Raw genomic sequence first — 12,253 nt, forward strand, 5'->3', positions numbered from 1 at the left:
CTGGGGGTGTGCTAAAAAACACAGGTGTGCCAGGGAAAAACGCGGGAGCATCTGGAGAAACGGGGGAGTGGCTGGCCGAACGCAGGACGTGTTTGTGACATCAAACCAGGAACTAAATGGACCGAGCTGATCGCAATCTAGGAGTAGGTCTGGAGCAACTCAGAAACTGCAAGAAAATATTTAGTAGCAGTTCTGCTAATCTTTCGATCGCTATTCTGTTAAGTTAAGATACACTCCCAGAGGGCGACGGCCTAGCGTTTGCAATGCTGCTAAAAGCAGCTAGCAAGTGATCAACTCGGAATGAGGGCCTTTGTCCATAAACTGTGAGGTTTTGTTCAAATTAATTGAAGAAATTAGTGTTTAGTGATATTAGTGCTGCAGTGTATGAATAGTAAAATTATATGGGGGTCATTCCGAGTTGTTCGCTCGGAAGCCGATTTTAGCAGCATTGCACACGCTAAGCCGCCGCCTACTGGGAGTGAATCTTAGCATAGTAAAATTGCCAACGAAAGATTTGCAATATTGCGAAAAGACTGCTCTGTGCAGTTTCTGAGTAGCTCGAGACTTACTCTGCCAGTGCGATCAGTTCCGTGCTTGTCGTTCCTGGCTTGACGTCACAAACACACCCAGCGTTCACCCAGACACTCCTCCGTTTCTCCAGCCACTCCCGCGTTTTTCCCAGAAACGGTAGCGTTTTTTCCCACACGCCCATAAAACGGCCTGTTTCCGCCCAGTAACACCCACTTCCTGTCAATCACATTATGATCGCCTGAACGAAGAAAAAGCCGTGAGTAAAATACCTAACTTCATAGCAAATTTACTTGGCGCAGTCGCAGTGCGGACATTGCGCATGCGCACTAACCGGAAAATCGCTGCGATGCGATTAAATTTGCCGAGCGAACAACTCGGAATGACCACCTATATTTCTATTACATATACATGATATTTTACTTACATTGAAGGCACAGTAAAAACATGTTTGTCCATTACAAATTGGGCATCGACAAAAATTTGTCACTGGACAATGTAGAGGCAATTAATATACACATATGGCAGTAATAATCCTCTTTACCAAGATCATACCAACAGTATGTTTCAAATAAGCTCAAAAACTTTCTGACACAAAGTTGCGGTACAGCAAAACTTTTTCTAAGCAACACAATTTCTATTGTATGTTTTACAGGGATGTGACCCCAAAATGTAAATTGTAACATGGAGCATGAAAATCAGACTGTGATTAAAGAAATAATCCTGATTGGATTTTCCCAGGCTTTGTATACTAGGATATTACTGTTTGTTACCTTCTTATTAATATATATACTGACTGCTTTTGGGAACAGTTTTCTGATATGTGCTGTTATCATCAGTCCTCAGTTGCACACACCTATGTACTATTTTATTTGCAATTTAGCCTTCCTGGATTTGTGCTACTCATCCAGCTCTCTCCCGAAAATGTTACTAGATGTGTTTTCAAAGAGTGTTAGAATTTCCATGATTGGGTGCCTGGTGCAGATGAACACTGGCCTGTTCCTAGGAAGTACCGAGGATTTACTGCTGGCAGTGATGGCGTATGACCGATATATTGCCATACGCTTCCCTTTACATTATACCATAATTATGAATTGGAGGACATGTAATATCATTATAGTCATTATGTGGTCAGGAAGTTTCCTTATAGCAACTATTCCCACAATCGCAAAGCCTTTTGTCTTCTGCAGAGGAAACGTGTTGGACCATTTTGTCTGTGAGATACTGGCTCTTCTAGAGCTGGCGTGTGGTGATCTCAGCTTCTATAAAATAGCTATATTTGTAGCAAGTATATTTACACTATTATTGCCACTTATGTTCATCGTGGTGTCCTACATCTGTATCATTATATCTATATTAAACATCCGCTCAGCAGGTGGAAGGTCTAAAGCTTTTTCAACGTGTGCTTCCCACCTGACCGTTGTGTTTATATTATATGGGACCAGTATTATCATGTACATGGGACAATCCAAAAGTTTTTCATCTAACCTGAAGTACATTGCTTTAATTTATGGTGTTGTGACTCCTTTGTTGAACCCTTTGATCTACAGCCTGAGAAATAATGAGGTGAAAGGAGCATTTCAGAGAATATTGGCCAAGTCTTCATCACCATGGACAGGATAATTATTTCACCAACAGAAAAAAAACCTAAAGTTTGTATTGACATACAGGTTGGGTTGTAATGCGGTCAGAGTTGGCTGGAGGTGATGGTTCCCGGATGTTTTTCTTTAAAGTGACAGTCATTTACAAGGGGTTCACTACGGCAGGCCGGCGGTCGGGCTCCCGGCGCCCAGCATACCGGCGCCGGGAGCCCGACCGCCGGCTGACCGACAGTGTGGCGAGCGCAAATGAGCCCCTTGCGGGCTCGCTGCGCTCGCCACGCTACGGGCGCGGTGGCGCGCTACGCGCGCCACACTATTTTATTCTCCCTCTATGGGGGTCGTGGACCCCCACTAGGGAAAATAAGTGTCGGTATGCCGGCGGTCGGGCTCCCGGCGCCGGTATACTGAGCGCCGGGAGCCCGACCGCCGGCATACAGAATGCCACCCATTTACAAGGAATGGCTGTGCCTTGTAAAGGATTGCCGCTTTAAAAAAAATATGTGAGCTCAGACGGTCAACTCGGCCGGTATTACATACCGCCCATTACATGAAGAATTATAGGCCCTCATTCCGAGTTGTTCACTCGCTAGCTGATTTTAGCAGCATTGCACACGCTAGGCCGCCGCCCTCTGGGAATGTATCTTAGCAAAGCAGAATTGCGACTGAAAGATTAGCTGAAATGCAAATAAATAATTCTTAGCAGTTTCTGAGTAGCTCCAGACCTACTCACGAATTGCGATCAGCTCGGTCCGTTTAGTTCCTGGTTTGACGTCATAAACACGCCCTGCGTTCGGCCAGCCACTCCCCCGTTTCTCCAGACACTCCCACGTTTTTCCCTGACACGCCTGCGTTTTTTAGCCAACGCTGGGAAAACACTGAGTTGACGCCCAGGAACGCCCCTTTTCTGTCAATCATTTACCGAACACCAGTGCGACTGAAAAGCGCCGCAGATGCTACAGCAAAACAGCTAAGTTTTTAGTAAAAGAACTAAGCGCATGCGCTCTGCGTACCATGTGCATGCGCAGTTAGTGACTAATCGCAGTATAGCGAAAATCGGTAAGGAGCGAACAACTTGGAATGACCCCCCTTGCTCAAGGTTGGAAAATAAGACATTTATTGACTACAAATAATATACATCTGTCAACATGAACTTCAATATCTTGGGCCCGTTTAATAGCTGAAATGTAATGAAAGCAAATGGATTGTCAACTCAAGAAACGACTGACAATCTGATGTTGGGTAATAAATTGTTATTTAATAATGTTGCCTTCTTGTATACAGTATTTTGTTGCCATATGTTTGTATGGGGATGTGGTCAAGATGCTGCTGGCCGGAATCCCGGCGGTCGAAATACCGACGCCGGAATCCGGACCGCCACAATCCCGACATATTGTCCCTCCGTGGGTGTCCACGACACCCATAGAGGGAGAATATAATAGTGTGCCGAGCGTAGCGAGGCACCGTGCCCACAGCGTGGCGAGCGAAGCGAGCCCGAAAGGGGCTGCGTTCCGCTCGCCACCCCTCTTGGGATTGTGTGGTCGGGATTCCGGCGTCGGGATTTCGACCGCCGGGATTCCGGCCGGCGGCATTTAGTACTGATCCCGTTTGTATGGACCTTGTTCCTTTGGCCTTGGGTAAAGATTGCCATAGATCATTTATCTGAATAAGCAGACAGTGCTACTATTACAGAACATGACTATCAAGTGTATCAATTAAAGGAGCAATTGCCCACTTTTAGGACAGACATTAGCATAACCTTAGATATTTGATCTTCACTCGTGGGATAAACCTTATATTGTCTGACAGTGTTAAAACGCAAAAGAATATTATCAGATGATGACTGTTTCGTTCTGTTGAAAATTCTGGCTAACTATTGGATTGGCTAATGTATTTCCAACACTGTAATAATGATCCAAATAAACTCAGCTAACAGATTACCTTTTTCTTTTTTTTTAACAATCATTCGGATCTACATGCCTAATTTACTAAACATTGCTGTCTTGAAAAGTTTGTCTTGTATTTAATGTTTGAGTGTAGAAATTTAAATATGATTCCCATGCAGATTATTTCTGTCCACAATTAGTGCTACCTATTTACAACTTGTTCCATGCACAGATGACACTTGTCTGTTCTCCACAAACAGAGCTCATGTGCTTGTGTAACTGGTATCCAGGAGGGGATGCATTCGGCATCCTAGCAGTCAGGATGCCGGTGGTCATGTGACCAATGCTGGATCCCGACACCACTCAGGAGACCAGCTCTGGAACACTGACCGCCAACATGCCGAAGGTATGTATTGGGATCTGGGTTAGGGCCTGGGAATGGGTGGGTGGTTTAGGGTTAGTCACTGGGAGAGTGGGGGTTAGGCACTAGGCGGGGTGGTTAGCCATAGTTGAAACCACCTGGAGGGTTAGCCGTAGACAACAAACTTGGAGGGTTAGCCATAGCCTCCACCCCCAGAGGGTTAGGGTAGGGGAGTGTAAAAATACTTACCCCATCTGGTGTCGGGATCTTCAGTGTCGGGATGCCACTGTTGGTCATGTGACCATCGGCATCCTGGCCACCACTATTAGATATCGAACCCTCTAGAAGCACCATTGTGATTGCCATGTACAGTCAACTATTTGAGGATAGAGTTATAGAGTTACACACTAGTCTTCTTTGTAGATGTATCCATGGGCGTGGGCATGGGAGTGCCTGGTGCACACAGTCACCCACTAATGTCTGGCACTTCCTCACACATTCCTGCTACAATGATTCCTGTCCCTACTCCCTACCGATGCGGCTGGCCATTTCTAATGTGGTTCCGGCCGTCAGCCAATCAGAACTTGCAGACCGATAGCAGTGGCTCCTGATCTACAAGCTTTGTCTCACAAACCGGTGCCATATTTCAAATGGCCGCCGGAGACGGGAGTTAGGACACAGTGAGGCGCAGGAGAGGTGAGCACTGTGCTCTTCCCACCTCTGTCATGGACAGCGGTTGCAGAAGCAGCAGCCCTTCGGCAGCCATGGGGTGAGCACTATTGCAGGCAGTATGTGTAACTGGCACTACTTTGGGGATATTGTGTAACTGGCACTAAGCTGGGGGCTTTGTGTAACTGGCACTATACTGGGAACATTGTGTATCTGGCACTACCCTGGGGACATTGTTTATCTGGCCCTACTCTGGGGGCATTGCGTAACTGGTACTATACTAGGGGCATTGTGTAACTGGCACTACACTGGGGGCATTTTGTAACTTCCACTATATAGAGGGCTTTGTGTAACTGGCCCTATTCTGGGTGCATTGTGTATCTGGCACTACACTGGGGGCATTGCATATCTGGCAGCAGCACTACTCTGGGTACATTGTGTATCTGGCACTAAACTGGGGGCATTGTGTAACTGACACTTCACTAGGGACATTATGTATCTGGCACTACTCTGTGGCAGTGTGTAATTGGCAGAACACTGGGGCATTGTGTAACTGGCAGTATATTGGGGCATTGTGTTTACTGGCACTATACTGGGGGCATTGTGTAACTGGCACTAAACTGGTGGCATTGTTCAACTGGCAGTACACTGGGGCATTGTGTAATTGGCACTATCTAGCACTACTCTGGGGCATTGTTTATCTGGCACTACTCTGGGGCATTGTGTAACTGGCACTACACTGGTGGCATTGTTCAACTGGTACTACTCTGGGGGTATGTGTATCTGGCACTAAACTGGTGGCATTGTGCAACTGGCACTACTCTGGGGGCATTGTGTATCTGGCACTAAACTGGTGGCATTTTGTAACTAGCACTTCACTAGGGGCATTGTTTATCTGGCACTATACTGGGGGCATTGTGCAGCTGGCACTACTCTGGTGGCATTGTGTAACTTACACTATGCTAGGGGCATTCTGTAACTGGCACTACACTGGTGGCATTGTTCAACTGGCACTACTCTGGGGATATTGTGTAACTGGCACTATGCTGGGGGCTTTGTGTAACTGGCACTATATTGGGAGCATTGTGTATCTGGCACTACCCTGGGGACATTGTTTATCTGGCCCTACTCTGGGGGCATTGCGTAACTGGTACTATACTAGGGGCATTGTGTAACTGGCACTACACTGGGGGCATTTTGTAACTTCGACTATATAGAGGGCTTTGTGTAACTGGCCCTATTCTGGGTGCATTGTGTATCTGGCACTACACTGGGGGCATTGCATATCCGGCAGCAGCACTACTCTGGGTACATTGTGTATCTGGCACTAAACTGGGGGCATTGTGTAACTGGCACTTCACTAGGGACATTATGTATCTGGCACTACTCTGTGGCAGTGTGTAATTGGCAGATCACTGGGGCATTGTGTAACTGGCAGTATATTGGGGCATTGTGTTTACTGGCACTATACTGGGGGCATTGTGTAACTGGCACTAAACTGGTGGCATTGTGCAACTGGCAGTACACTGGGGCATTGTGTAATTGGCACTATATTGGGGGCATTGTGTATCTAGCACTACTCTGGGGCATTGTTTATCTGGCACTACTCTGGTGGCATTGTGTAACTTGCACTACTCTGGGGGTATTGTGTATCTGGCACTTTACTAGGGGTTTTGTGTATCTGGCACTATACTGGGGGCATTGTGCAGCTGGCACTACTCTGGTGGCATTGTGTAACTTGCACTACTCTGGGGGTATTGTGTATCTGGCACTTTACTAGGGGTTTTGTGTATCTGGCACTATACTGGGGGCATTGTGCAGCTGGCACTATACTGGGGGCATTGTGTAACTGACACTACATTGGGGACATTGTGTAAATTATTTTGTCACCATAAAGATTGAATGATACTGTTGAGTTAAATAATATATAATTGGAAGCACCATTCTTTTAATATATAGAGTTATCTTTCTATAAAGGATCTATGGTAATGATTAGAGGATTAAGGGGAAACTAAAGGTATAGATCATGAGTTAGTAGAAGTGTAGCATGCTGGTGTAAATAAAATAAAATAAAAGGAAAAAAGGGAGGAAAATAATAATGGTGCATTAATACATATATATGTATGTGTAGGTACATATAAATATTAGGTAATATGAGATAAGGGTTCAAGCAACCAATGGTGTCAATCTGGATGGGGAAAATGTCTTATAAATATATATGGACATGGTAATCAAGACAAAAATGTAACAAAGGGTTTCTATTTTGTGTTATACAGAGTCTAAGTACCAAGGCCAATAGAAAATTAAAAAATTCAGCTATTCTGAATAAAAATGCAATATTAAAATCAAGACAAAAAAATAGCGTAAAAAAGCTTAACTGAGGAAGTGGGAGGAAATCCAACGCATTTGGTCCTTCAAACTTCTTCATGGGGACCCCTTGAAGAAGTCTGAAAGACGAAATGCATTGAGATTTCTCCCACTAACCTCCCACTACCACAGTTAAGCTTTTTTACACTCTTTTATTTGTCTTGATTTTAATATTGCACTTTTATTGGGATCAGTACTAAATGCCGCCGGCTGGTATCCCGGCAGTCGAAATACCGATGCCGGAATCCCGACCACACAATCCCGACAGGGGTGGCGAGCGGAACGCAGCCCCTTGCGGGCTCGCTTCGCTCGCCACGCTGCGGGCACGGTGCCTCGCTACGCTCGTCACACTATTATATTCTCCCTCTATGGGTGTCGGGATTCCGGCATCGGTATTTCGACCACCGGGATTCCGGCCGGCGACATCTTGACCGCATCCCCTTTTATTCAGAGTAGCTGGATTTTTATTTATTTTTTTATTTTCTATTGACCTTGGTACTAAGACTCTGTATAACACAAAATAAAAATCCTTTTTAAATTTTTATCTTGATATACCATGTCTTTTTATATCTATAAGAATTTTTTCCCTGTCCAGATTGATACCATTAGTCGCTTGAACCCTTATCACCTATTACCACATAGCTTCACAGTAATCAAACAATACTGTATATTTAAGGGTCAGCTGACACCCAATAACTTGGGAGTGTCATTTTGATACAAACATTATTTCCACAAAAGTAAGACTAGTATTTATACTCTCATAAGTGGCGCTGCATTCTTCTGTTTTCACATATAAATATATATATATATATATATATATATATATATATTTTTATATGTTAATATGTTGTTTACTAAATGTCTACTGATATAAAAGTTTTTATATGATGTGGGCAATAACTGTTTTATCAAGCAATAAGCAGTATATTTAATCAGTGGATACAGATTGGGACATTTTTGTACAATCGTGTGTTGAAATGCACAGTAAGATGGCCGCTGGAACGTATATATGGGCAATATTGGAGCTACAAATAAAGGTGGCTATACGCTGACTGTGTTAAGATGTAAATCAGCATGAGAATAAGGTCTGGCCCGCTAATCATAAATGGCTGCCGGAGACTGAAATGAGGCTTGGTTAATTATTTAAGATGGTCAACAGAACCTATATTAAGGACACGTTGAAAACGAGGCTTGAGATGCATGGCACAGAGTGCACATGCGCAAATGAAGTCTGGGAACCAGAGTAACCGGTGCTATAAATATAGCATCAGGAGAGCTAGAGATTTGCTGAGGAAGATGCTGATTGCCCATCAAAAGTGAAATAGTCATGACTAGAATAGTAGTGACTACAAAAGATGGTCTAGGGCCTGTGAGAATCTTGAATCTAGAACACAGGTTCTCAAACTCGGTCCTCGGGACCCCACACAGTGCATGTTTTGCAGGTCTCCTCACAGAATCACAAGTGAAATAATTAGCTCCACCTGTGGACCTTTCAAAATGTGTCAGTGAGTAATTAATACACCTGTGCACTTGCTGGGTTACCTGCAAAACATGCACTGTGTGGGGTCCTGAGGACCGAGTTTGAGAACCACTGATCTAGAAGATAAGATAAGATAGATAAGATAGTTTATTGCCATTAAAAACATTAGAATATGCAGGAGTGAAATTACAATACAGTACACTTATGCTTCGATAGACAAATGAGAATTCAAACCAACAATTATGGAAGAGAAAACACTGTTTCTGATCCTGCTAGTATGGCAACCAAGACACCTATAATACTTCCCAGAGGGCAAGAGAGAAAAAATTGAGTAACAAGGATGGCTAATATCCTTAATTTTCCTATTAGCCTTAGCCACACTTCTTTTATTAAATCTCTCCTCCAATTTAGGCAGGGATAAACCAATAATCCTCTCAGCAGATTTATGTACCCTACCCAATGTTCTGCAATCAGCACATTTAGTATTACCATACCACACTGTGACTGCATATGTCAACAGACTCTCAATCACACATCAGTAGAAATTACCTAAAATCGTTTTTTGCCCGAAGTCTACGCAAAAAGTAAAGGCGTTGCTGAGCCTTTCTCTCTACAGCAGTGATATGCAAAGACCAGGACATATCTTCAGAGAAATTACTTCCTAGAAACTTTATTCCGGAAACCCTTTCCACTACCTCACCATTGATGAAAAGCTGATGTACAGGGGTTTTCCTAGACTTTCTAAAGTCTATCACAACTTCCGTTGTTTTCCTATTGTTTCACTGCAGGTTATTATGCTCTCTTCATTCAACTTGTTGCTTTTCTTCCTCCCTGTAACTGTCTTCCTCTCCTTTCGTAATCAATCCCAATTACAAGTATAGTGTCATCCGCAAATTTTACCATAAAATTGAAATCTGAATGAGACATACAATTGAAAGTATACTGTACATAGAATGTAAAAAAGGACTTAAGACACAACCCTGTGGGACTCCTACATTTAATATCAATTCTGATGAGTAAACAGAGTCCATCCTAACTGACTGTGGATGATTTGTCAAGAAGTCCAATAACCAATTACAAATATGTGTGCCATAGCCTATCTTTAAAAGCCTACTAATCAACATAGTTGGCACAACAGTATTAAAAGCAGGACTGTAGTCCACAAATAATAGTCTAACATAGGAGTTTCTGTTCTCCAAATGACACAGAACCCTATGAAGAACCATAAGGGCCGTATCCTCAGTTGACCTCTTTTGCATAAAGCAAACTGATAGGGGTTGAACCCCTGTGAAATACTGCCCTTTAAATGATTCAAAACAACCCTTTCAAAATACTTCATAACCAATGAAGTTAGAGCAATTGGTCGAAAATCATTCAGACCAGTTACTACAGATGACTTAGGAATGGGAACAATAGTGGTTGTTTTGAAACAATGTGGGACAATGCATTGTGCCAAGGATAAATTAAATTTTTTGTTAAACCAATTGGTCATCACATACACGTAGAACCTTTACTGGAATACAGTCCGGGTCCGGGACCTTCCTAGAATTGGTCTACCTAAGCATAAGCCTGACCTCAGATTGAAACGATATCAAAGGATTGTTTGATAAGGAATAACCAATTTCCATAGTAGGTGACAAATTTTCATTCTCAAACTTAGATTGGGGGGAGAAGTAAGAAGAAACTGTATAGTTGACGCACTAGAAAGAATTAATCAATCATAAAATGTAACCTTTATTAAATTAATGTTAAAAATATATATGAGATTTCATTGACCCAAATTGCAGTGAAACATAAGAGTTAAAATCAAAACAAACTGACATATATGTGAAACCTACAAGATAGGAATTGGTGAATAAAGAAGTTTAAAAAGCGTGTCCTGCGTGTATTTTATATATATCCCCTATAGGATTCTTGTATTCATTCAGAGAATCACCAATATTTAGTACATTGTAGGTGTGATTCTGTTTATTGTGATGGCTGTTACAACAAATAATAGTAGTATGCACTCTCCCAGTGATTGGTTCCAGAGAGTCAATACTATCTTGTGTATATCGTCATTCACTCCACAAGAATAATCCCTGAAGGTTTCTCCCAGATATAGGGACTGTGAGTGTCAGAGGATATAAATATAATAGAGAGTTAATTGGATAGTGTATGAGCCTCAGTGTGGCCAAAAAGCATTTGTATATGATATATTATTAGATCCAGGTCAGCTAAGAGAATGGGTATCGAGATCTATGGTATAATCTCAGCACAAGGATATATGTACTATCCCACATTAATTATAACACACATGATTATCTGGGCATATATATGGGGAAAATATTCTTCATCCGGGGGATATGGCAGCCCCCACTTTGTGTGGATTACTTTAAGGGATATAGCAGTCCCAATTTTTAATTTCCAGTATTCCACATATAAGGGATATAGCAATCCTCACATCTATGTGGGTCTTTTAAGGGAGTATAGCAATCCCAGATTATAATCTCTCATAACCCACATATGACCTAAATAGGTTCTATGAACTGTAATATAGTGCAATAATTCGAGTTTATTCTCTGTTTATTTTATTCAGAGATGCAAAGTTATTATTCATGGAGACAGCACTCCTATTCATAATGTACATCAACCCCATATAATATGTCCCTTTAAATTATATGAATTTCACTGTGTGATTAAACATGCGGTGTGGGATAGTGCCTAATGCATTAAATACCCCTTGGGGACTGATATATAGGCCCCACAATCTATGTATATCAGGGAGTTTAATACTCCATTAGTTAATATAGCTGCCGGTAAGTATTACTTTATAGTGGCTGTAGTGTGGTCATTTTATGCTACACTATTCTAGTATTCAGTCATACAACTATCATCTGTTTCCAAATGTTACTATATTGCCTGTTACAATATGGTGTGTTAGATGTTAATACTAGCACTGTCTCATCATTTACTCAAGATGTCTCTTTGTAACAACTTTATCCAACTGACATCTAAAGATTTTCAATCCTTCAAAAATGATCTGATTAGGAGCACCAACACATACTAATACTGATAATCTGTTGACATAGATTGAAATTTACTTAATTGCTATTCAATATAAGTATGTGTCAGCTACCATCAGCACATAATATGGAGACATCAGCTGCTGTCAGCATGTGCTGTTATAGACATTGTTGCAGATTGTTATCCATGACACTTTGTTGCAGATTCTATTGCTATCTTATCTTCTGCATTAATGTCTATTTCTGGACAGTCTGGTATAGCCTCTCTAATGGTTAATGGTTGCTCTCTGATGAAGCTGCCTGTTAGTGCAGTGAAACACGCGTGTAGGGCACAGCGTGCCTGTGTATACTTAATATAG

At 42.3% G+C, this 12,253-nt stretch overlaps 1 protein-coding gene across 1 annotated transcript; it reads left to right on the forward strand.

The window, feature by feature from the left end:
* Window positions 1-1,212: 1,212 nt before the first annotated feature.
* On the forward strand, window positions 1,213-2,151 carry LOC134910782 (olfactory receptor 13H1-like). Its single transcript, XM_063919166.1, has one exon. It carries the CDS (start codon window positions 1,213-1,215, stop codon window positions 2,149-2,151), a length of 939 nt encoding a protein of 312 aa, XP_063775236.1.
* The last annotated feature ends 10,102 nt before the right edge of the window (window positions 2,152-12,253 follow it).

The sequence above is a fragment of the Pseudophryne corroboree genome, chromosome 4 (assembly GCF_028390025.1).
Source record: "Pseudophryne corroboree isolate aPseCor3 chromosome 4, aPseCor3.hap2, whole genome shotgun sequence".
NCBI classification, from domain to species: Eukaryota; Metazoa; Chordata; class Amphibia; order Anura; family Myobatrachidae; genus Pseudophryne; species Pseudophryne corroboree.

Coding starts and splice junctions, on each gene's coding strand:
- LOC134910782 (XM_063919166.1), top strand. CDS start 1,213: ATGGAGCATGAAAATCAGACTGTGATTAAAGAAATAATCCTGATTGGA.